At 34.5% G+C, this 23,558-nt stretch overlaps 13 protein-coding genes and 4 pseudogenes across 17 annotated transcripts, besides 3 other annotated features; 5 read left to right on the plus strand and 12 right to left on the minus strand.

Annotated features, from left to right (window-relative positions):
* Positions 1–2,740: 2,740 nt before the first annotated feature.
* Positions 2,741–3,608: a mobile genetic element.
* On the minus strand, positions 2,821–3,608 carry TVAGG3_0767790 (annotated as a pseudogene). Its single transcript has one exon. A coding segment is annotated over exon 1 (788 nt).
* Positions 3,609–4,048: 440 nt separating this feature from the next.
* Positions 4,049–4,493: a mobile genetic element.
* Positions 4,145–4,493, plus strand: TVAGG3_0767810 (annotated as a pseudogene). The gene has a single exon. A coding segment is annotated over exon 1 (349 nt).
* Positions 4,492–23,558: part of a mobile genetic element that runs on past the window's edge.
* TVAGG3_0767830 (repellent protein 1 family) lies at positions 5,439–5,897 on the minus strand (the record flags this gene model as incomplete). The annotated part of the gene is made up of 1 exon (XM_001322386.1): positions 5,439–5,897. The coding sequence occupies one exon, from the start codon at positions 5,895–5,897 to the stop codon at positions 5,439–5,441; it is 459 nt and encodes a 152-aa protein (XP_001322421.1).
* On the minus strand, positions 5,928–6,524 carry TVAGG3_0767840 (uncharacterized protein; the record flags this gene model as incomplete). Its single annotated transcript, XM_051245865.1, has 1 exon — positions 5,928–6,524. One exon carries the CDS (start codon positions 6,522–6,524, stop codon positions 5,928–5,930), a length of 597 nt encoding a protein of 198 aa, XP_051092452.1.
* Positions 7,675–7,963, minus strand: TVAGG3_0767850 (uncharacterized protein; the record flags this gene model as incomplete). The annotated part of the gene is made up of 1 exon (XM_051245866.1): positions 7,675–7,963. A coding segment is annotated over one exon (289 nt), but the record flags the coding sequence as incomplete, so codon positions are not given.
* TVAGG3_0767860 (uncharacterized protein) lies at positions 8,009–8,293 on the plus strand (the record flags this gene model as incomplete). The annotated part of the gene is made up of 1 exon (XM_001316310.2): positions 8,009–8,293. One exon carries the CDS (start codon positions 8,009–8,011, stop codon positions 8,291–8,293), a length of 285 nt encoding a protein of 94 aa, XP_001316345.2.
* Positions 8,459–9,173, plus strand: TVAGG3_0767870 (annotated as a pseudogene). Its single transcript has one exon. A coding segment is annotated over exon 1 (715 nt).
* TVAGG3_0767880 (organellar and viral DNA polymerase type B) lies at positions 9,555–10,049 on the minus strand (the record flags this gene model as incomplete). The annotated part of the gene is made up of 1 exon (XM_051245867.1): positions 9,555–10,049. One exon carries the CDS (start codon positions 10,047–10,049, stop codon positions 9,555–9,557), a length of 495 nt encoding a protein of 164 aa, XP_051092454.1.
* Positions 10,390–11,426, minus strand: TVAGG3_0767890 (organellar and viral DNA polymerase type B; the record flags this gene model as incomplete). Its single annotated transcript, XM_051245868.1, has 1 exon — positions 10,390–11,426. A coding segment is annotated over one exon (1,037 nt), but the record flags the coding sequence as incomplete, so codon positions are not given.
* Positions 12,703–13,334, minus strand: TVAGG3_0767900 (organellar and viral DNA polymerase type B; the record flags this gene model as incomplete). The annotated part of the gene is made up of 1 exon (XM_051245869.1): positions 12,703–13,334. A coding segment is annotated over one exon (632 nt), but the record flags the coding sequence as incomplete, so codon positions are not given.
* TVAGG3_0767910 (uncharacterized protein) lies at positions 13,424–13,897 on the plus strand (the record flags this gene model as incomplete). Its single annotated transcript, XM_051245870.1, has 1 exon — positions 13,424–13,897. One exon carries the CDS (start codon positions 13,424–13,426, stop codon positions 13,895–13,897), a length of 474 nt encoding a protein of 157 aa, XP_051092457.1.
* On the minus strand, positions 14,729–15,329 carry TVAGG3_0767920 (KilA, N-terminal/APSES-type HTH, DNA-binding family; the record flags this gene model as incomplete). The annotated part of the gene is made up of 1 exon (XM_001290144.2): positions 14,729–15,329. A coding segment is annotated over one exon (601 nt), but the record flags the coding sequence as incomplete, so codon positions are not given.
* TVAGG3_0767930 (organellar and viral DNA polymerase type B) lies at positions 15,401–16,012 on the minus strand (the record flags this gene model as incomplete). The annotated part of the gene is made up of 1 exon (XM_051245871.1): positions 15,401–16,012. One exon carries the CDS (start codon positions 16,010–16,012, stop codon positions 15,401–15,403), a length of 612 nt encoding a protein of 203 aa, XP_051092458.1.
* TVAGG3_0767940 (integrase core domain containing protein family) lies at positions 16,702–17,211 on the minus strand (the record flags this gene model as incomplete). Its single annotated transcript, XM_051245872.1, has 1 exon — positions 16,702–17,211. A coding segment is annotated over one exon (510 nt), but the record flags the coding sequence as incomplete, so codon positions are not given.
* On the minus strand, positions 19,687–20,113 carry TVAGG3_0767950 (organellar and viral DNA polymerase type B; the record flags this gene model as incomplete). Its single annotated transcript, XM_051245873.1, has 1 exon — positions 19,687–20,113. A coding segment is annotated over one exon (427 nt), but the record flags the coding sequence as incomplete, so codon positions are not given.
* TVAGG3_0767960 (uncharacterized protein) lies at positions 20,131–20,895 on the plus strand (the record flags this gene model as incomplete). The annotated part of the gene is made up of 1 exon (XM_051245874.1): positions 20,131–20,895. One exon carries the CDS (start codon positions 20,131–20,133, stop codon positions 20,893–20,895), a length of 765 nt encoding a protein of 254 aa, XP_051092461.1.
* On the minus strand, positions 21,300–21,785 carry TVAGG3_0767970 (annotated as a pseudogene). The gene has a single exon. A coding segment is annotated over exon 1 (486 nt).

Genomic DNA, 23,558 nt, shown 5'->3' on the forward strand with positions numbered 1-23,558 from the left:
CTATCTAAGCGTTCAAAACCTATTTTCCCCGCGTAATCTGATTCTTCAGGCTCCGCTGATTCGATTTCTGCTGTCAGATCGTGAAAATATGCATCACATAACAAGATAAACCCAAATTACTTAACTTAATATTTTCCTTAAAATTTCCTATTCCTCGCTATGGGAATATTTATTATATCTTCCGTTTCCCCTCACAAATATATTTAATTTTCTGAATAATACGTATAATAAAATGAATAACTCAAAAACTAAAATACAATATTAATATTGGGTAATGACTCGATATGATCAAAACTTTTGAATTCATACATTTTTTGAAAAATTTGGATTTTTCAAAAATGATTTTGTTTGAGCATGAACGAGGTTTATCTTGTTATGTGATGCATATTTTCACGATCTGACAGCAGAAATCGAATCAGCGGAGCCTGAAGAATCAGATTACGCGGGGAAAATAGGTTTTGAACGCTTAGATAGGGCTAAAATGAGACTTTATGAGGTGTGTTGTGTAAATATAGTTTTTGCGATAATATGTCATGAGATCAGAATACGAAGGGAGTATGTATGCGTTATTGTCACATGTTTATATGTGGAAATAGCTCAGTAGAGTCTGTAAGATAGTTCGGTACACACCATAAGTTATATAAAGCACAAAAAATAAAAAATAAATATTAAAAAGGTAAAATTATATTAGAAAAAATATGTGTGAGGGGATGTCTCTATAAAACATAGTTAATTGACAAAAGTGGATGCACAATACACTCTTGTCGGTCAAAGTTCCACATTCAAGTTATGAATGCGGAACTTTCTATCATTCTGGGAGACATGCAGAGGCAATGTCTCCCAGAATGAGACACTGCGACCGACAAGAGTGCACAATACACTCTTGTCGGTCAAAGTTTTGCAATCACATTCTGATTGCAAAAGATTGTTCCATTCTGGGATACATGCAGAGGCAATGTCTCCCAGAATGAGACACTGCGACCGACAAGAGTGCACAATACACTCTTGTCGGTCAAAGTTTTGCAATCACATTCTGATTGCAAAAGATTGTTCCATTCTGGGATACATGCAGAGGCAATGTCTCCCAGAATGAGACACTGCGACCGACAAGAGTGCACAATACACTCTTGTCGGTCAAAGTTTTGCAATCACATTCTGATTGCAAAAGATTGTTCCATTCTGGGATACATGCAGAGGCAATATCTCCCAGAATGACATCTTCATGCCAAAAGCAATATATTTCTTATTTAAATTTGCATAAACTCCAATTTTTTTTTCAATCTTAATTAAATTTTTTTTATACTTCTTTAATTCGTTTCATCTTTCTCATAGAATACCTATTCCTTTTACAGACATGAAATCACTAATCAGGCTTTTTCAATACTCATATATTTCATATAAATCATTGTTATTTTTTCTCTCATCGCATATTTTATTAAATTTACATATTTCCTCTCACATATCCCTCTTCACATATATTGAATCTCCACACTCATCTATTAGAACAATATATTTTCGCTTAATCTCATATTATTCATTAACAATCTTTCCTATTCTTATTTCTAGTTAATATACCAATATATATATATAGAATATATGCCGAATTACATATTCAGATATATTAAATTCAAGAATTCTTCTAAAATTATTCTCCTATTCATAATAAAATCATATTTAGTTCACATCACAATTCTCTCAGTTCTCCAATATCATGTCATATTGGTAACATCACATATATTCTCTATAATATCACTTTAATTTGTATTTTTTTATTTTAATTATATTTAATTAGTTCTACATTCTATTATTATAGAGGTTTGACAAATTCATCAATAGTTAAAATCGAAATCTATGCAGATCTTTGAATCTAATGAAAATTACATTTCGATATCTTTTTGCAAGCTTAATTTTTTGTATTATCTTAAAATACATTTAGTAATGTTATGTACATATTGAATTCAAATTATGACGCAGTATTATGCAACTCATCTTTAGATTCACATTTCATTTTCACAATTATTGCATATATACATCAATAACATATTGTACTCATATAGCTACACGACTCTAAACTCAATGACATCAAATAATGCTTCTAATATTTAAAATTATTTTTGCATTTTTGATTCTCAGCTTAACTTCTATAAATGTCACCAAAACATTTCATTCCTACCAAAAAATAATATATTAGTAATTAAGCGTTTATTATCATTGTTACTCACATCATATTAATTCATTTTTGTAATTTTTTAAATAAATGACTGGAATCATAAACCCTATGTACCCATATCAACATGTTAAAATTTCAAAGTCTGAAACTTAGTATACATTGAGTTTCATGAAATCAGATAATCTCGTAGATTTCTTAAATATTATATATTGCTGGCCAATAATGATGCAGCATGATTCTCCATCATATCAGCATTCTAAACATATCTTTATTTTGTCAATTGGCATAAATTAAGGGTGCTTTTAAGGCGATAAATGGTATTTTAGATACCTGGGCAGGGGGTCATGAAAAAGTTGCAAAAGTCAAAAATTGAGGGTAATTCAAAAGCGAAAGAACTATCATTTTTAAGCAGATTTAGAAAATCATTCATATTGCCATAGAAAATATAATCCATGAAATTCAAAAAACACTTTGAAAATTCATTTCAATTTTAGTGCGGGAATGAGCTGTGCACAAAAAGTTTTCGGAAACAAATGTGGAGCGCTTTTCGGATGGCAGATGTGCGTTTTATAGGGTGTCCAAAGGTGTGTTTAGCACAAACCTGAATACTGCGAATAGAAATAAACAAGTTACATATATATAAAGTTTATTTAAATATAATCACCATTGGATTCAATCACGCGTTCGCAGCGATCGATCCAGGCTTGAAAGACACGCTTTAAATCATCATGAGAAAATTGCTCAAATTGCTCTCTTACAAAATTTTCAAGATCATCTGGACTCGCGAATTCGCGTCCTTCAGCTCTCTTTTTTAGCGTGCCGAATAAATAAAAGTCAGAGGGTGCAATATCAGGTGAATAAATTGGGTTTGGAACAACTTTGACATTGTTTTCCACCAAGTAATTCATTACCTTATGACTTTTGTGAACTCTTGAATTATCAAAATGAATTGCAAACTTTTGTTTTTGTTGTTTGGATTTCTCAAACTCATCAGAATTGATAATTTGAGTAAGAACATTGTCAATTAGATACTGAGCATTCATCGTATTAGGTTTTTGAAGAATATCAATTGCGATGATGCCATTCACGCCCCAAAAAACCGACAACATCATCATTGGTGTGTCAATTTTTTTCTTCGGGAATGTTTGCGGATTTTCATCCTTCGGGATCCACATGATTTTGGCTTCTGTTGCATATTGAAACCAAGACTCGTCCCCTGTTACTAAAAAGCGAAACTTCTTGGATTGATACGCACGCAATATAGAGAGGAGCTCTTTCGAAGATTGGACTCTAGATTTTTTTTGAACTGAATTAAGGTTGTGCGGAACCCAACGTGTATACACTAGTTTGTAGTTCAAATAATTGTGCAGATAATAACTGACTGTTGTACGTGGTATCTTTGTCATCTCCTCTATCCTTCTGAGTGATGCTCTTGAGTAATATTTACAATCGCAAAAATTAATGAGGCGGCCAAGGCCAAGAGGTTTCCAATTAATCTGCTATCTTTAGTTCCTTGGGCAACCATAACCATGGAAACACATCCAGCAGCTAAAAGCATTGCCAAGAACTGTATCCAGTTGATTGTCCTCTTGAAAACTAAATATGATAATGGAGCTACCCAAAAGATAACTGTGGTAATTATAAGCATAACAGAAGCCATTGATGTTTTATTATAAGCAAGTAAATTGAGGCAATCTCCTGAAACAATGGTAACTGCGACTAATATATATCCCCACCACTTTGTATTTGCTTTTGGCCACCACCATACATTACAAATAAATACTAAGAAATAACTTGATGCAAGATTCAATAATGGTATGGTATCGCCATAGTATTTTGCTTTATATGAAAGTATGGTTCCGCCTGTACATGATAATATAGGGTGTCCAAAGGTGCGTTTAGCACAGCGCTCTATATGAGACTATTAAAGGAGATATATGCTGATTATAAATATATAATAAAAAATATGAATATATGTATATGATGAGTATGTTGTATTTTGGCGCCATGCCGGGATATAAAATGAATTTTGAGACAAGAGGCGGTTTCGCGGGAAATTTTGGCGGGATTTTTTTCATTTTTTTAATGAATCATAAAGAAAACATCCTCGCTCTTGCAAAAAAATGCAAAGACTGTAAAAAAATCTACGAGACATTGATAAAATGCTTCGGTATGGATGCTCCTAGCTATTCCACTGTAACGTATCATGTTAGGATGTATCACTTCATGAACAAAAAGGCGCCCATCATAAAAATTGACAAAAAATCGCCGGATCAAAGAAAAATCAAAGCAATTCTTCAAGCGCTAGATGAAGACCCAAGAGTTAGTATACATATAATGTGTACGGAGGCACTGCGAGCCTCCTTACCCATTATATGTGAATTTGACACTTTACAAAACCGTTAACGTATATTTTACAACACAAACGACAACACTAACTTAACCTTAAATATTTACAAAGCCGCCAACCACTTCACCTCACTAACGTTTTCACAAACGACTTCACTACTGTAAAAAATAAACGTTCTCACTTACAAAAGTATTGCAACTCCTCCCATTGCTGTGCTTCACACAATACTTCATATTCTTCAGTATCGCTGCTGTCGCTCCAATTGTCAGAGTCAAAATCACTGTCAAAATAAATGTTAGTAAGTTTTGACAAAGCTAATGAAACACGTTTACCGTTTGTATCGTATGCTTGTATAACTTCCATTCTTCATTCCTTCATAAACGCTCAAACTAACTTTACCCTTTCTCCCTCGTATCTGATAGAATGTATTTTCACGAGGAACGAAGAACAAGTTCTTGAACTCATGACCGTTGTAGTTTGTTATCTCAATAGTTTTTCGTCATTTATATAAAAATTAATGATATCACCACCCTCACACATATGAAAACATAGCACAAAAATAATTTAGGTGAAGTGGTGAATCTACCTCTTTTTTCACCCGGTTTTTCACCAATGTGATTCATTGCTTTATAAACTCTTCTTCTTTTCTCCAACTCTCTCTTAACTTCTTCTTAAAGTTCAGCAATGTGTCCTCATGAAGTTTTAATCTTCCTTAATATACCTTCTCTATCTAATGGTTGCTTTATCTTTCTAAACTTGAACTCTACCATCCTTCAATTTGATGAATGTAAAAACCTTCTGGAATAGTTTCCTGATTTAATGTATTCTACCAAAACTTTTGTTTCATTGCTTCAGTGACTTTATTTGTCATTCAATAAATAAAAATTTAATATTAAATTAAAAAATAACGTTATTTTTTCAGTAAGGAAACGCAGGAGTTTTACGATTTATTTGAGGAGTAGGTTCTGGTTTAAATGTTGGAGTCGGTTTAGGAGTTGACTTTTGAACAGGAGTTTGTACTTCCATAGGTTCAGGAGTCATTGAAGGTTTTGCTTGTGAAGGCGTTGGTTTTGGCGAAGGTGTTGGAGTTTGTTTAACTTCAGCTACTTCAGTATTATTTACAACATTTGCTTTATTTCTTTTCAACATCATAACTGCTCCTGCTGTAGCTAGCAAACCTAGTGGGAGACCATATCTTATATAAGGACTTGACCAAATGCTATTTTTGACAGGAGCTGGTGGAACACCTAACCTTGGTGAGACTGCTCTTTGCCATTGTGCAGCTCGTAAGAAATATTCAATAGGTGCTCCATAATCGTTTGGTAAAGTTTGTTTCATAGATGGTGAAGGTTCACGAGAGCTTGATGAAGAACTCATTTATAAGCTTTAAAAATAAACGTTCATCCTTTATTCCTCACTGTCGTCCGCAGCTAAGTTATAGTCATCTAATCTTATTATGGGGATGCCTGACTGTCTTACCTGAATGGCAAAGCAACAATCCCTCATAAATCCAATAAGTGGCTTTGGCACATTTTCAGTTGCTAGTTCAATAGGTCCTTTAACAGACAATTTGTATGTTATTGGAGCAGTAGATGTTTGACCTTGCTGGAAGCAAAAGTCCACTTCTGTTGGAAAACCACATAAGAAATGTGTGTTGTCATAGCTATCCCATTTATGTTCCACACTACCATCATCCACCAATGACCTCATAACATCTTCATTAAATCCTATCATATCATTGTTTGTATTGCAGGCGTTCGCAACCATTTCATAAAATACAGGTCCATATGATTTTTCGGGTTCTGCAGGCATATTTCCATAAGCTCCCATGGAAAGCTGAAGATATTTAAACTTAGGGTTCTCAAAATTAACATAATAGTTGTCTTTCTTTCTAAATAGTGCCCAAATACTTTTAACATTAATAGGCGTATAAGCTGCTGTAAATGTTGCACTTGAACTATCTGTATTCTTTGAGAATGAACCGTCCATAGGAATCCAATCCATAACTTTAACAGGAAAACATAAAGCCTCGTTTGTATAATGTTCTACAAGTTCTGTATAAATGTTAGGGTCTAAAGAGAATGACTTTGGATGAATGAAACATTCATTAAAATCCATCTTTGTTCGAAATAGTTGCTGGGTTACAGTTGTAATAGTAACTGTTCCACTAGCTTCTACTGCCTTCGTTATCATAGTGAATGGTTCATTCCATGGAACAAATTTATTTGTCGGTGGATTTGAATCTGAAGCAAATGCAACTTTAAGAGTTGGATTGAAAGCAATGATATCATTTACAGATATAGATGTGCATTGTAAGGCGTCGCTACTGAACTTTACTTTAAGCTGAATGTTTCCTGCAAAAGCTGGAATAAATCGAATAGCTTCTAATGGAAGGAATCTTCTAACAGGAATTCTTAAACGAAGTTTAAAATCAAATGATTTTCCTGCTGTAATTGGACCACTAACAATTTGTCCTGTTCTGCATGTTCCCGAATGACTCCATACATCTTCATGTCGAGTCTTTGAGAAAACATCTACTTTCTTTATTTGTTCGGTAGTTTGTGAGTTTGAAGTTATATATGCTTCTTCTCTTGCGTTGTCTTGAGAATATACGATACGACCATTTGCAAGGATTTGATATCCAGCAACTGCATAGAAAGCGTCATCGAAACCAATCCAAAATCCTGGTGGGTTTGTTTTATTGGAACCTGAACCAATTTCTTTATCTACAATAAATTGACCTTCCATTTTATACGTAATGAATGTATTGTAAAGATCCAACATATTTTCACCAGGAGGTGAGAGATTGAATGTTACCCATGTGTTATCTTTAGCAGTTCCAGGTTGTGATGGAATCTTTGCGTCAGAATATTTTCTATTAGTGTCACCAATTTGAACTGCATTGTCTATGATATCGAAATATGAGCGAATCTGATGAATATGCTCTGCTGGAGTAAATTCGTTTAGCTGTTCGTTCTGCATGTATTTACTTCAGATAAAAATATCTATTTACTTCATTATTCTCACTCTTCTTCTTGGCATTCGTGTGGAAGTTGTTTCTTGACATTTTCAATGAACTGTACATTCTCTTTTGTCTCAACTTCTTTCACTGGTGGGTCAGGGTTCTTTGACTCGGTTTGTTTTTCAATGAAATTCACGAACTTTGCAATAAGCTCTTGGTTCGTTATTGAAAGTACATCTGGCTTCTTTTCTTCTGGTTCTATTGACTTTTCAGTTTGAATAGAAGGCTTAACATGGGCTTCGTGGACTTCACCCTTGCCATACACCTTAATGTTGTCGCTTTCTGCATTCGCTAATGGAACCTTTCTTTTTCTTACGTATATTTTACCATCTTTACTCTGACTTACGTAATAGAAAGGATGTTGTATTCCTCTTGCGTCATTTAATATAATAGACTCTCGCTCTGATTTTGACAAGCTCATTTTACATCGGTTAAAGTTTTAATTTTGTTTTTTATCTACAGTCAAATGACTCAGACAAGCCCTACGGACAAGACCCAAGGGGTCATAGATGTTGAAGCATTGAAGAAAGAAATTCGTGAGCAAATTTTATCCGAACTGAAGGAACAAAAACAAGAACAAAAGCCAGAGAGACCAAAGAGAAAACTTAGTGAAAAACAACTTGCTGCATTAGCTGCTGGAAGACAGAAGAACCCACGTTTGCTGGCGAAGAAAGCTAGAGAAGAAGCTGAAGCAAAAGCTAAAGAAGCTGAAGCAAAAGCTAGAGAAGAAGCTGAAGCAAAGAAAGAGTAAATGGTTTATTTTTATCCGAATTAAATGTATAGACAAATACCTTTATCTGTTGCGTTCAGTAGTGAAAACCCTGACGTCAAAATAAAGGGGAACAGAGTAACGTTTAAGTTTCCAACAGACTGGATTGTGAACATAAATGAAGAGAAGTACATTGGCATAACAAATATGTATATAACACGTGCTTTCAGAAAGGTTGACTTTATACTTCAAGTCGAGATAGAAAATGACGAACAGTCTTTAAGCGCCCAAAACATTCACATATACAAATACTTTAAAAACAGTACGACGTTAGAAGACTGTATAATTACATTTTACGAAAATTTTCAAAAGAAGTTCAACATTGAAGTACAAACTTTACAGCCTTTACGTGAGTTTCTTGCACAACTGAAAGAAGAAGGAATTGTAGAAAGATTAATAGCTTTCATTACGAGTTTGTACCAAATGAAGATGGAACTCATGACTGTCAATTCATTGTATTCTCACCATTCAATGAAGTCGCTAAAGAGAAAAAAAATCCATTACGTATAAGATTTCAAATCTCTGAACCAAGTGATGATTTCAAGAATGTTTTCAATTATGATGCAATGCTTCCGAGGAAAAATGAATTTTCCGAAATTAGATTTCCAGGTATTTGGGATAGAAAGCAAGCTATATTATATTCAAACTTAAGTAAGGGAGTTGAAAATGAGTTCATGGTCATACAAAACTTCACCACTTCCTAACCCTAAATACTATAAAATTAACTGGCTTCAATCGTGAGTTTTGGATAGACATGTTCTCCACTCATGACCATAAAGCACCAGTGTTCTTACCTCCAGACCATAAGGACTGTCTCTACATTGAAGCACAACTCTTAAACTCTACCATCGCAGTATTGTAAAATCTACGCTAGCGGCTTATTTTTATCACGAATGACCTCATTCATGACCTCATTGCTGACAAAAATAAATGACCTCATTCATGACAAAAATAAATGACCTCATTCATGACCTCATTGCTGACCTCATTCATGACCTCATTCATGACAAAAATAAATGACCTCATTGCTGACAAAAATAAATGACCTCATTCATGACCTCATTGCTGACCTCATTCATGACCTCATTGCTGATAAAATAAATGACCTCATTGCTGATAAAAATAAATGACCTCATTGCTGACCTCATTCATGACCTCATTGCTGACAAAAATAAATGACCTCATTGCTGACAAAAATAAATGACCTCATTCATGACCTCATTGCTGACAAAAATAAATGACCTCAGAACTTCAACTTACGAATAAAGCTTGTTTTAGTCGTTATTGAGAAGTTACACTTTTCAGCAAAGCAAGGACTAGAAGACTTACATAAGTCAAATCCAATCTCTTGACCATCATGAAGTGCTTTGTAAAGTTTCATTAAACTAAACTCAGAGTCTTTGTCATATGTTCCAACAGGTATGTGAATGTTCTTATCTTCATTGTAATAGCATTGTATAGCTTCAGGAAACATTTCATTTGCTGTTAAAGCAAGGACGTCTTGTTTGACACCTTTGCAACGTGCATGGAATGCAACTTCATTTAAATCGTTAGTGAGTAAGTCTATGTAGGTCTTCTTTCCACAAAATATTGACTTGTATGCTAAACTTTGTTTTCCAGGTGTTATTTCTGCGAAGTCAGAATGAAATTGACCAAGGTTCTTTCCTATAAGTTCGCGACCGTATCTCTTCTTAAACTCTGCTGCAAGCTTTGGGATGTCTTCATTGAAAATATGCATGCTATCACAGTCCTGGTAAAATATTTGAAGACCCATATCTTCAGCAGTACAGAATACTTCACACATTATTCTCTTCGACATTGACAGAATGTTAACACCAAGTGGACAGAAGTTAAAGTGTCTGCAAATACTTTTCGTTAGCTTGAAAATAGTTTTATCTGAACCATCCAAACCTTCGAACTTCACTATATGGTTGTAGTTTCTGATGGCATATCTTATAGCATCTTTGTCATTTACTATGGTTATTTTTGACTCAATAGGAGATAGAATAGTTTTGCCATAAATACTGTTCAGAATGAGCTTTATATTTTCTTGCAAAGGATTTCCTTCTTTCTTATACTTTAACCTTAACTCAAACAACTTCTTTACTTCATCTCTTATTCTAATATCTCTGTTTCCATCGTAATAGTATCCTTGCAACACTTCACATTTGACACCTTGATATTTTATGAGGTCTTGTAATGTTATATGGTCAACATACATTAAACAGCAAGTGTTTGAACTTCTGGGAACGTTAAGTTCTGGATTTAGTTCAAGGTCACAAACTATTAAAGGAAAGTGTCTATGTATTCCAATCTCTGTTATCTTAATGAGAACAAAGAAGCCAGACATAAACTTTTCATCAATGGGTTCCTTTTGGTCGTCGTTGAATAAATGTCTCATGAGATACTCTGTGCTTAACATTTCTTTCTTCATAACCTTTGGAATACCTTCTAAAGTATAAAGTCTTGCTATAGCTGATGGATATAATGAAACAGCGTCGAAATCAGCAATGAGTTTCTTTTCGCTCTTTTGTTTCATGTTATCTGACAGCATACATCTTCCACCTTGAATACAGCGTGAAATAAATTCTCTTGGTTTATTTGAGAGGTCATATAAATTTCCATTCGGGAAGTACACTCTGTTCTCAAACAATTTGTTAGCAATAGAACAAATACTAACGTAGTCATAAACGTTTAAATCAAATTCTTTTAATATATCATTGCGGAACTTAACAAAACCTTCTCTTAAAATTCTTACATCTTGTTTGCAATAAAATGAGCTATATTTTTCTAAGTCGAAGTGGTTTTCATCTATTCTGCAACCTTTGATGGAATCTATGTTTTTCATGAACGTATCCGCATCCCGGATAAACTTACACGCTTCAGAAATGACACCAGTTCTGTTGTCATTTGCTAATAAAGAGCTTGAATAATATTGATACGGAAATACTTCCTTTTCACCACACTGCAAATGAAACATTTCAGGAAATAGTTTAAGCTTCTTATTTATAACACTGTATGAATCTTTAATAATAATTGCCCTTCCTTTATATAAGCCAGTTATTTGCATTGTTCGTGAACCTTTAATGATGGGAGTTCCTTTCACTTCTGTCATGTGTCTTGAGATGAAGTTTATATCATAACTGAAGTTATGGAAATATATTAAACTCTTGTCAGGAAGTCGTTCCAAAAATTCTGTTGCACAGTTCTGACCCCAAATGCTTTCACTCACTGAACCATCTTCACCGTCATAACAAATGTTAAAGGCTTTATGAACTCCATCGGTACTGCACTCAAAGTCAGCAAAGAAAACGTGCTCAGGAATGAACTTACATTTAGCTTTATTTACTTCTTTTGACTCGGCTTTCTTCTTCAGTTGTACACAATACTTTGGAGCATATGTCAAATCTTTAAATGGTGCAAGGTTCTGTTTATATAAGTCAGTCGTATATGTGAAAAGTTCTCCATAAGAAATAGGTTCGAAATATTTGCACTCCCACAATGTTTTCATAACATCCCATAACGGTGTTGTTCTATCATAACGAACAATATATTTGTTCTCTCTCTTTGTATAAATCTTCATCTGTTTCTCAATGTTCATTCCACCACACTCCTTCAAGATTTCTATATAGTTGCGAATGAAATATGTTGTCATTGGTAATCTTTCATTTAGCATGTAGTGGTCTTCAACAAGAAGTAAGTCAATAGTTCGAATAGTTTCACATTCTTTTGGTATGTATCTCTTTATTTCATTATGTCTTGAGTCATTGAAGTAACCAATGGTAACATTAAATGCTATACCTGTTGCGTCAGAAATTTCTTGTACTTTACTTTGAGGAAAGTCTCTAACACGAATGACTTCTCTCATGTGGTCAATAGTTTCTTCATTTACTCCAGCCTGAATGCAAGCATAAACGAAGCAGTTATCTTCTGTCATAAGTGTTGCAGTTCTTTTGTTCAGTTCATTGAAGATTTGGTAGCGTTCAAGATTTATAGGTAATATGCAAAGATACTTCCAGAACTGACCGCTTCTCTTCTTATAAAACTTCTTTTCACCATTATCTTTCCAAAAGCTTTCTATAAGTGCTGGGTTTCCTGTTTGCTTAAGAGCTTCCAAAATGGCTTTCTGGTCATTTGTCAGTGTGCTTTCATCTCTATATGGTCTCTTTTTTGGTTTGCCTTTCTTTACATCTGACATCGTTAAGCCTTCATATTCTGTTAAATCATACATCTTTATTTCGGTAAGATTCTTTATGTTTGTCAAGAAGAAGTCATAGTGCATTTCAACAATACCTGCAGCATTTGCTTCTATCTCTGATATAAAGTTCTCCTTCAAGAGCTGATGTAGTAATGTTCCAATATTATTGAGGTTTAACGTAGAACATTCATACTTTCCACCAAGTTTATAACATACCATCCATCTTTGTTGGGAGTTTATTTTAATCTTCTCTAAGAGTCTCATGAAAACCTTACCGAAATGTTTGTGTAAGTAGTCTCTGTTTGGTTCATCTAAAGCTTCGATGTTAAAGTCAATGAGTCTATTGCCTGTCTTAACATTCCTCTTCCTATTCTCTTCATCTTTCTTTAACCATCTCTCACCTTCTTTTGGTTTGTCGTCAATGGAACGAAGGACATCGTTAGCTTTGCGAACTTGTTCTATAGCGCTCTTAAACATCTCTCTTCTCTGTTGTTTCAGTGTGTCGTCTCTTCTTCTTGTTTCACCAACGTTCGCATTTGTTATGTCAAACATTTCTCTTCTTACTTCATGAGGTACTGAACGTCTATGATATAAGTCAATAGCAACGTCATTTAAAGGAAATGCTCTTGCATGGACTTCGTCCTCGCCGCGTTGCGGCTTTATGAACTCATGAATTCTATCATAACTTATTGCACCATTATAGTCATTGAGGATGTCAGCGAGTGCTTTTTTGTTTGTTGCGTAATGCTTTGCAACATCTATATTAGCTTCTGTAAGAAGTTGTTTTATTTCCGAGTGTTCTAACTTAGACAACTTCCGATACATCTTTAGTAGGAAATAAAAAAATATTTTTTGAAAAAATTAGATTAGATTTTTTAAGTTATTTTTCAAAATAATTTAATATTTTTATTTTAATGAAACACATGCAAGATTGCAAGTTCTTTTCATACAATGCTCTCGCTACTGCCATCAAGAATGAGTTCAATAATGCTTCAAATGTTAATGTTATCTTTAACAAGAAGTTTGTGAAAGAATCTAAGTTTGGTCAGTATGTCAGACCATTAGCTATCGTCATTGACTGCAAACGTTATACTTCACAAGAGTTAGCAGTAGTTTTGAAACAAAAGAGTTTCTTCGTGAATGTCAAAGATACTCATTATACTGTCATAAAGAACTCTAACGTTGACTTCTTCAGTATTGCTTTAAATCTTTCCGAACAGAAAGAATATAAGAAGGGTGAAACATCTGTGAAATATTATCCTTCATCTCTGAAGACAATAACGAACAAAGATGTTATACAAAAATTCTTACCAAAGGTTGAAGAAGCTTCTATTGACATTGACGAAGGAAGTGAAATGGTTGAAGAAATTGACCCTGAAGCTTTATAAGAAAATTTATTTTTGGTTAGTCTTCATATGGATATTTTACAACAATTAAATGGTAAAAACAAAATAAACTTGACGAACAGAACATTCTCTGTTCGTCAATTATGTTCGACATGGAGCGTTTATGGAAACAATTAAATGGTAAAAACAAAATAAACTTGACGAACAGAACATTCTCTGTTCGTCAATTATGTTCGACATGGAGCGTTTATGGAAACAATTAAATGGTAAAAACAAAATAAACTTGACGAACAGAACATTCTCTGTTCGTTAATGTTGTCGTGACTTCTTCGTTAATGTTGTCGTGACTTCTTCGTTAATGTTGTCGTGACTTCTTCGTTAATGTTGTCGTGACTTCTTCGTTAATGTTGTCGTGACTTCTTCGTCAATGTTGTCGTGACTTCTTCGTTAATGTTGTCGTGACTTCTTCGTCAATGTTGTCGTGACTTCTTCGTTAATGTTGTCGTGACTTCTTCGTCAATGTTGTCGTGACTTCTTCGTCAATGTTGTCGTGACTTCTTCGTCAATGTTGTCGTGACTTCTTCGTCAATGTTGTCGTGACTTCTTCGTCAATGTTGTCGTGACTTCTTCGTTAATGTTGTCGTGACTTCTTCGTTAATGTTGTCGTGACTTCTTCGTCAATGTTGTCGTGACTTCATTCTTCCTCTTTGAAGTTGTCGAAATATTCTGTTATTTTTTCCTTCAGTAATGTTAAGTCTTCTTTGAATGTAAGTATTGTGCAACCTTTGATGTCATAGTGTGTTTGAGGAAGAGTATTTTTGACAATTTCCTTTATTTGCTCATTCGGTGTCATTGAAATCGGTAAGTTTTCACGATAGAACCAGTTTCTGTCAGATTTATATATCTTAGCTAAGTCATAAAAGCTCTTGTTGTTTCTTCTGACTAAATGTAACATAACCATATCTTTATCTTCTTCTTTCTCCAACTCTTCAGTGTAAATCATATACTTATAGCTCTTCTCCTTTCCTTTTGGTACCGAACGTGGTATTCTTTTCTGTATGCTTTTGTCTTCTTTCATCATATCTTCTCTCTGCTTTGTACAAAGTTCGTCAAGTAGCATAAGTATGTAGATTGCATAACGGGGCCAAGCCCACATTGCTATTGAACTAACTAGGAACTTATGAACATATATACCTTTTAGATGTGATGGTAAGTTTTGTCTGTCTTGGTACATCTTTTTAAGTTCTACATGTTCAAACTCACTGAGGAGTTCATGAGTGCTATTTAATTCAAACCATTCATTTGGTGTTTTATTCTCTGGAGCAAAACATGCTGTCAAAATACTCTGCATTTGGTACATGTCATCTTTGACTGAACGAATGAGTCTCAATTGTTTGTTATACTGTATGTATTCATATTCTTCATTAATGTATTCATGAACGATAGCAGTTGTTGTGTTCTCTGATGTTGTCATTACTGTCTTTACATACGAGATAAAAATTAGTGTTATTTTCTGACTTTCACAAAAGACCAAAAATAAACGCTTTACATGTATTTTTCAGCAACTTCGTCAAATAATTTTATAGCTTTATCTATCTCATCTACTTCAAACGTTTCTTTACCTTTCATGGGAGCACCATACATTTTCTCAAACTTTTCGAGTAGTTCTGTTTCTGCGGCTCTCATATCATTAACGAACACAACCTTGACTCTATTGACTGTACTGTCATATCTTTGAGTTATATTATATGTTCTTCCTATCTTATATCTCTTTGTATTGAAGTCCTTCGGTTTCTGAACGATGTAAAGTAAGCCTTCACTGCAACGTTCCGTATCGAATGAACCATAAGTTATGAAGTTATATCCAACAACTGGGTCAATCCATAGAAGAATTATTGGTATAAGACTTTTGTCAATGAGATATGCTGTAGTTCCATAGAATCTTACTGATATCATGAGCTCAGGATTTCTTGTCAAAATTTTCTGAGTAGAAGCAATTCTAACCCAGTCCTTTGTTTTCTTTCCAGATGGTGTTATAATGTCTGACAAAGAATATTTGTTGTATTTCTTACAGTATCTTACGTTTAAATCACCAATTCTAACCACTTTGGTGTCATTGTCAATCTTTCTAACTGTTTCAAACTCAATGTTTGACATTACTGTCTTTACATATGAGATAAAAAAATAAATAAAAATAAAACTAACTTTATTTTTATCTTTTATGAAAATTCATGAAATTTGGTCATTTTTCAGCAACAAAATGAAAAAGTTTAGAAGAATTTTCTTATTCTTTCTGGCTTATTTTTGTCTTTCCAGTACTCCCGCTCTAATGGTCCCAGATGTGTTGGCTTTGACTCTCTCAAGTTCTTAGATGGTATAACATCTTCAACGCCTCCTTCATATCTTACTTTATAAGTGTCATCGTTTATGTTGTAGCCAAGTATTTCAATAACCACTCCTCGCTTTGCTTCGTCAATGGTTTCAGCAAGTTTGCCATTACTACTTTCAACTAATTTGTGACGAGGGTAAAACGCAATAGAGTCGTCGGCAGCTTTTATAAGATATCCATTACCTTGAGTAGAGTCTACGATATAATAATTTCGACTTAACCTTAAACGTTTCTTTGTCAACGGTTTGTCGTCAAGAACTACACGAACTTTTGTACCAGGAATGAGGGTAAATTGTGTTGAATTTCTGATATTTTGTGTTTGACTTCGTTTCTTTTGTATATACTTTTCTTCTTGTTGTTGTGTCATTGAATTTGGTGTATGTCCTGTTGTAGAATGTGTTGAGGAATTATATACTTCGAGAAAATGTTTCATTGTTTCTTCGGTAAAGTCTCGCTCTTGGTTTAAATCTCTGAGCGTTCTTATGAAGCGGTTTATGATGCCGAGTATGTTATGGTTATGGTCTTCAGTAGTGTAGTGAGTTATGTTATGCTTAATGAGAAATTCTGTGATTTCATTACTGAGGTATGCACCGTCTTGGTCTGATGTTAATGAAGTGGGATGATGTTCTGCCACGAACGTCTGCAAAACTCTTAAAACTTCACGAGTTCCTTTATTCCTCATTGGATATGCATATGCTTTGCGAGTGTTAACATTAATGAAGATGAGGAATGGTTTATGTCCTCCTTTTCTGCTTTGAATGAGAGTGTCAAATTGGTATGCGTCAGGAGCGTTGGAGTAAATTGGTAAAAAGTAGTCGTAAGGGTTTATTTTTGTTTGATGTACAACATTTTTGTCAAAGAACCTTTTCACTTCAGCTCTGTTAGTAAATCCCCAACTCTTTGCAGCTTCATTGAATTTCTTAAATGACCTCCATGGATGTTGTTCGAATACTTCTTTCAAGCTCATTTATGTAAAGTTAAAGATTTTATTCTAGGCTCAAGCGCGTTCATTGAACGCGGTACCATGCGAATATAGTCACAAATGGTGGCATATAATCTTTACCCGAGCCTGTTGGATTTGTTGTGAAAGTATGGACATGATTTCCTCCTGGTTCAGTTGGTCGAAAAATCTTTTTTGCTGAATTGTTATAAGATGGAGATAAAACGTCATTGCCAGCTTCATAGTCTGAGTTGTATAATGGGTGGTCTCTTAATGAGTGGCTATGGTCGCCAGAAAAGTTTGTCGTTCCTGTATGAGTGTGCGCAGGTAAGTTTGCTTCTTTAATTTTCTTCGAACCTCCTGTTTGCTTTGAATATTTAGCACAGTATAAGAATTTATCTACAATCTGCTTCCACGTACCAAAACCTAAAACTGTTGCTGGATTTGTTGAATTCATTGACGTATAAATAGAACCAACAGGATATAATGTTTGAAGTATTTCAGTCTTTAATGTTTGAAGCTCTGTTTTGTCGGCTTTCTTATCTAACATTGCTGGTAGTTCATATGCTTCAAAGTTTCTGGCATGACCTTCGATATTCCTGCAACTGTTATCTAAATTGTTAAGAGTATCTTTTACGCTTGTACTCGGATTCTCTAAAGGTGCACTTGAACCCAAATCATAGTTCAATATTATGTCGTCTGCTCTAACAGTAGTGAAGGATTTATGTGTATGTTCTTTGTCAGCTTTCTTATCTAACATTGCTGGTAGTTCGTATGCTTCAAAGTTTCTGGCATGACCTTCAATGTTCATACATCTGTTATCTAAATTGTTTAGTGTATCTTTTACGCTTGTACTCGGATTCTCTAAAGGTGCACTTGAACCCAAATCATAGTTCAATATTATGTCGTCTGCTCTAACAGTAGTGAAGGATTTATGTGTATGTTCTTTGTCAGCTTTACTATTTAATGTAGCTTGAAGTTCATTTATATCGGAGATATTGTGTTTATGAGATTTCAAAACTTTGTTCATTGCTTCAAGTTCATCTTTGCTGGCTTTACTTTTAATAGCATCTTCAAAAGTTATTTTTGCCTTAACTCTCAAAGTAAATCTTGGTTCAACTAATACACCGTTAACAGAGAAACTAGAAGCATAAATTTCATCGTTATAACCAAATGCTTCTGGTGCTTTACCTGTGTCATACTGTACAGTACAGCGTATGTCATAACCTTTAGCACGAATGAATTTATATCTTCTTTCATTAACATCTTCAGTGCTTATTTGTTCATCCTGTGTTAAATATCCGTGGTAGTCCGTTATAATCTGTTCGTCTGAACTATATATAATGAACATGGTTTTTATCTGCTTTTTCGGCTAATTTCTCTTCTATCTCATTTATTTCAAGTTCATGCCTACCACCACCTCCCGAAGAAGTATTTTTCTTCAGCTCTTGAAGAACGTCCACTTCGCCATCTTTGGTGTCAATAATGAGACTTTGAGTTAAAACCTTTCCTGTCTTAATGGATGTTTGTAAAACTTCTTCTTCACCGTGTTCGGGGTCATGGTCGTCGTCATATCTTGTGAAATCAGAGATGTTGTCATACATTAAGCATATCTGTCTCAAAAGTTTGCTATTTGAAACTGGAACGAAAGATATACAGAACTTTCATCATCTCCTAAAGTCAAGTCTGCTTTCTTAAGTATTTCTTGAATGTATGCAATGAGAACAGAGTACCTTGGAAAATATTCGAACAATATTTCATTAGCTGTTGGTTTTGGTGGTTCTTCTGGAGTTTCTGTTGTTTCAGTTCCTTCTGTAGGTTCTGTTGGAGTTTCTGCATCTCTTGACTTCAATGCTCTTGCTCTCAAAGACCTAAATGTTAGAGCACCAGGTTTTACAAAGGACTTTATAAATGCTTTAATAGTTCCTGGTAAGTTATTGTTAGCATTAAGTAAGTTCCTTATGCTTCCATCATGTACGTCCATAGCACTATGTAAAAAATCTATACTTTTCTTGTAGTCAGCAATAGACTGACTGTGATTTTTTAAAGATTTGTCAATACCTTTAAGCCAATCTTCATGCATGTCTGATACTGAGCCAAGAATATCATTTGCTTCCTTTAGTGTATTTTGTGCTTCTCGTAAAGTATCCAATCCCGTACGTGCATTGTTTGCTATACGTCTTACGGTATCTATTTGACTCCTTGTTTCTTGCATCCAACCAGATAAAGTTTTAATAGTATCCGAACCATTTGAAATGAAGTTCAAAGCATTTTTAACGTCATCTAAAACTTCTTCACCAAGTACTGCCCATATCTTTCCGATTTGGTATTGAAGAACTCCATATGAAGCAGCTGTTAAACCAGTATTTATAAGGTTCCATATCCATGATTTAGCAGTTTTTCCATCCTTTCCATCTTCACCATCCAAACCGTTTTCGCCTTGAGGTCCTTGTATTCCTTGTATTCCTTGTATTCCTTGTGGTCCTTGAGGTCCAGTGTCACCCTTCTCTCCTTTCAGTTCATCTTTATGTTCGTTATAATATTCTAATGTCATAAGGTGTACATCATTACTGCTACCAGCAACGCCGAGAATTTGTTTCTCATTCATGACTAAATTCTTTAGGCATTTAATGCTGTCGTCAAATCGAAAGCTCTTTAACAATTCAATGAGAACATTCAGTACTTTCACTAATGAGGCATTTACTGTTGAATTTATATATTGCACCGTTCCATCATTTATGATGGGAACCTTGCTTGTTGTAATGAATGGGTCATAAGTGTTAAAAGTATCGAAATCAATGACTTTTTTAGTTTTTCCATCGTCAATGACTAAATCATTGCCTTCAATGGTTAAAGTTGAGTTTTCGTTTACTAGTTCATGTGCTCTTCTTGCTTCATTTGTTTCATACGCATATGCAGCAATAGTCATATTTTAATGAGAATAAAATGTTGTTCTATTTGCAAAGTACAGACCCAAACGAATACGGGACAGTAAAGCTACAAACAAACTTAGGTCTTCAGAATGAAGCGCTTGCTTTCAGAGTTGTTGACTTCAATACTATCGCAACTTTTGTCATAACAAATGAAACAGATTTCATAGAGATTGAAATAGATGACAAAAGAAGTGTTATAACATTTCCTAACAGAGCTGGGTATAGAATAGATAAAATTGCTGGAGTCATAAATACTCTCATAAATGAAGAAACTATTGACAACATAGATGTCGAACTCTCTTCTGAGGGAACATTGAAGTTCAGCAGCGAGAAAGAGTTTAAGATACCAAGAATGAGTCATAGAGTTCAATTGCTTCTGGGAGCATACCATATGACATTTCCTTTGAAAAGTGTTGACAAAACGATTGAGATGAAATCTGTTCCATATGTATGTTATGGTAATTGTTTGTACGTTGAGTCAAAAATAGCTAATGTCACAGGTATTTCAGGAGTTAATAGTAAAGGTTCAGTAGAATATAAGTCTTTCTGTTATGAAGTAAATTCAATGTTCATTCCAAACGTTCCTGTCATAGCAACTCATTTAGGTAAATGGGTTCGCATTAGTCCTCATAATTTGAAAGACATGCAATTCAGACTTGTTGACTTTCAAGGAGAGCCTGTAGAACTGAAGGCACCAGTGCGAATGACTGTTGAAGTTGACTTTTTAGAAAATATTAAATGCAACAGCTTACAAGAGAACTCAGAGCTAAAAATATAAAGTATGAATGTTATGTATTAGGTCATGAACTTTGGTTGTTGCTGTTTGATGAAACAAATGAGTTAGTTATGTCAGTCAAGAGAACAGAAAAATATTGTGTTAGTGAAAACTGCACCAAGTCAATAAGATTAGGTTTGCATTATGAAGATGAGTTCGATACTGTTGAAGAAGTTTTGGATAGATATTACAAATTGCTAACTTGAAATTTTTTGACTGACGGCGCAAAGCTCCAAGACCGAAGGTCCTGACTGCTTTAATTTACTAAAACATATTTCAACAAAGTTTATATTCTGTTGAAAGTTTTGTATATTCATTCGAATATTTATACTTAAACTCAACTCCTGTAGTTCCTGGTGTTTCAATGATGCGGATGTTACCTATTTTCATGAATAGTGGAGTTTGACCACAGCATTCGATTTCAGGGTCGAGATAGTCAATGACACATTTTTCCCTGTTATTCGTGAGATAACATTTTCAAGGTCCTCCTTTGTTAGAATTATTTGGTTCTTGCTTATAAGATTTGTCAAAAGCTTCTTATCGTCTTTGAGTAAAATTGTTTGGTATAACTGAGAAGGTAATGGTCTACGTTATCTGAAGGATTTGTTTGAACATTTGTGTAAGGGTTGTCGTTGGCTTCTCTTGAAAGAATTTGGTCCAGTGGTGGATACTCTAACTTAACATCTGATGTAGCGTTAGCGTTTGAAGCTGTGTTTAAATTCACGGCGCCATGCTCCAAGACGAAGTCCCGACTTAAGTTCTGGTTCTTTTTCTTTCAAACACTCTGAACTATAGTTCTTTATGACAATATTGTTTGTCGTTCGTGAGTCAACATTTGATGTTGGTTCAATTGGAACATTAACGGCACCAGCTAAGATGGATTTGCTTCTCATTTCATATAGAATAAAAACCTTTTATATGTATGAAATGAACAATATACTCGACAAGGGTTTGAATGTAAAGCTAACGAATGAAAATATTGTTGAATTCACTGAGACAGGTGCTGTGTATAAAGATGTAGAACTACTGAACAAAAGAGCTAAGGGAAGAAGCAGGAACATGAACAAAGGGTGGAAGCCTATAAAAATTTATGTCAATGATGGCTCAGGAGGTTCAAACATAAAGTATGCAGAAAGTTATAGAGTTTATGCTCTCAAAGGTGAAAAGCCTTCATTTAAGAACAGCTATTCTAACGCATATCCTCAAAAGCTAACGGATGGGGAAGTGGATGATATGAATGACAGCAAAATATTAACAGAAATGGCGACAGAGATGCATGGAATTTGTTTACCATCAGTCAATTGAAGGTTAAACTTTAAAATAATGTTGGTCGTTCCCATGGAATATTTTTGACTTTAATGGTATTAGTCATGATATGAATCTCAAGGTATGAACGAGGAGAGATGAGAGACTTATATGCTTCCCAAATTTCTTCAAAAGGTAATGTTATACCTGACTGTTTCCAAATGAGTTCAATATCATAGCGTGAGAAACCTTGAAAGATAACGAAGTCAGTTATGAGACGTTTAATGTTTAAAGCTAAAAACCTCCATGTTTGCATAAGTATTGCTACAGTTAAGTGGTAATGTCTGACTTTAGTAATGATGTTAGCTAATGGTGAGTCTGGTTTTGACACTAAACCTTTACCAGCGAAATCATCACAAACGAGCAGAGTGTTTGAAGGATATTTTTTGAAGGGGTATTTTGAAAGTTTTGATAGAATGTAGTTTGTCAGTCGTTTCATATCGTAAACTCCTGAGTATTGACGTAAGTGGTGTTTGTCAATAATTCTTTCCATCTCCTCAGAAGTCTTTTGCATTCCTGACTGTATAAATTCAACGATGGCATAATATTTTCTCTTACGTCGAATGTAACGTTGAAGAAATTCAATGAGTTCACTGTCTGGAACTTTAACGACAGAGGCTTGAACTTTTGACATAAATGTTTTCGCTGTTGAGTCCATAGAGTCTGAAGTTGCTGATATAATGATTTGGTCATAGTAAGAGTCGTTTCCTAAACGCTCTGTTATGAGTATATGACGAATTAAATTAAATGTCTTACCTGAGCCCATCTTTCCACAATAGAAATAAACACCATTTGAACAGAACTCATAGTCCTTACTGAAAGGAAGAATGAGAGAACTGTTGAGCTTTTCACTGCTTTCATTCATGTCTTCATCTACGTCATGTATTAAATGCTTCATTTTATCTCCATTAAAAATGCAAGTCAGAAATATTCAGAACATAGCACCGAGTCTAACTGACAAGAGTATAAAGATATACTATGAACATGTTATGATGAAACCAACCAAAATTCAAGAAAGTCAGTATACTTATGAATATCCAAGACACTGGATAGAGTATGTAGGAGGTGAGAAAGCTATTGAAATCAGACAGGTTCGAAGTATTCCAGCAGGAAGAACAATATTATTGAAGAACTTTAATGTTTTGAGATATAATGATGAAACAAAGAAGCAAGATAGTTTCCCTGTTGCTGTGTATGTGAACCTAGACACAGGAGATGACATGAAAGTTTTTAACACAAAGCTTCAAACGGTAGTGAGAGAACAACTTACTGCGGAAGGACATCCATTACCTTCAGAAGTTACCATAGCATATAATTTTGAAACAAACTCAATAGATTTTAAAGTCATCTCTGCAAAGAAG

This window comes from Trichomonas vaginalis, chromosome III (genome assembly GCF_026262505.1).
Source record: "Trichomonas vaginalis G3 chromosome III, whole genome shotgun sequence".
Taxonomy (NCBI): Eukaryota; Parabasalia; order Trichomonadida; family Trichomonadidae; genus Trichomonas; species Trichomonas vaginalis.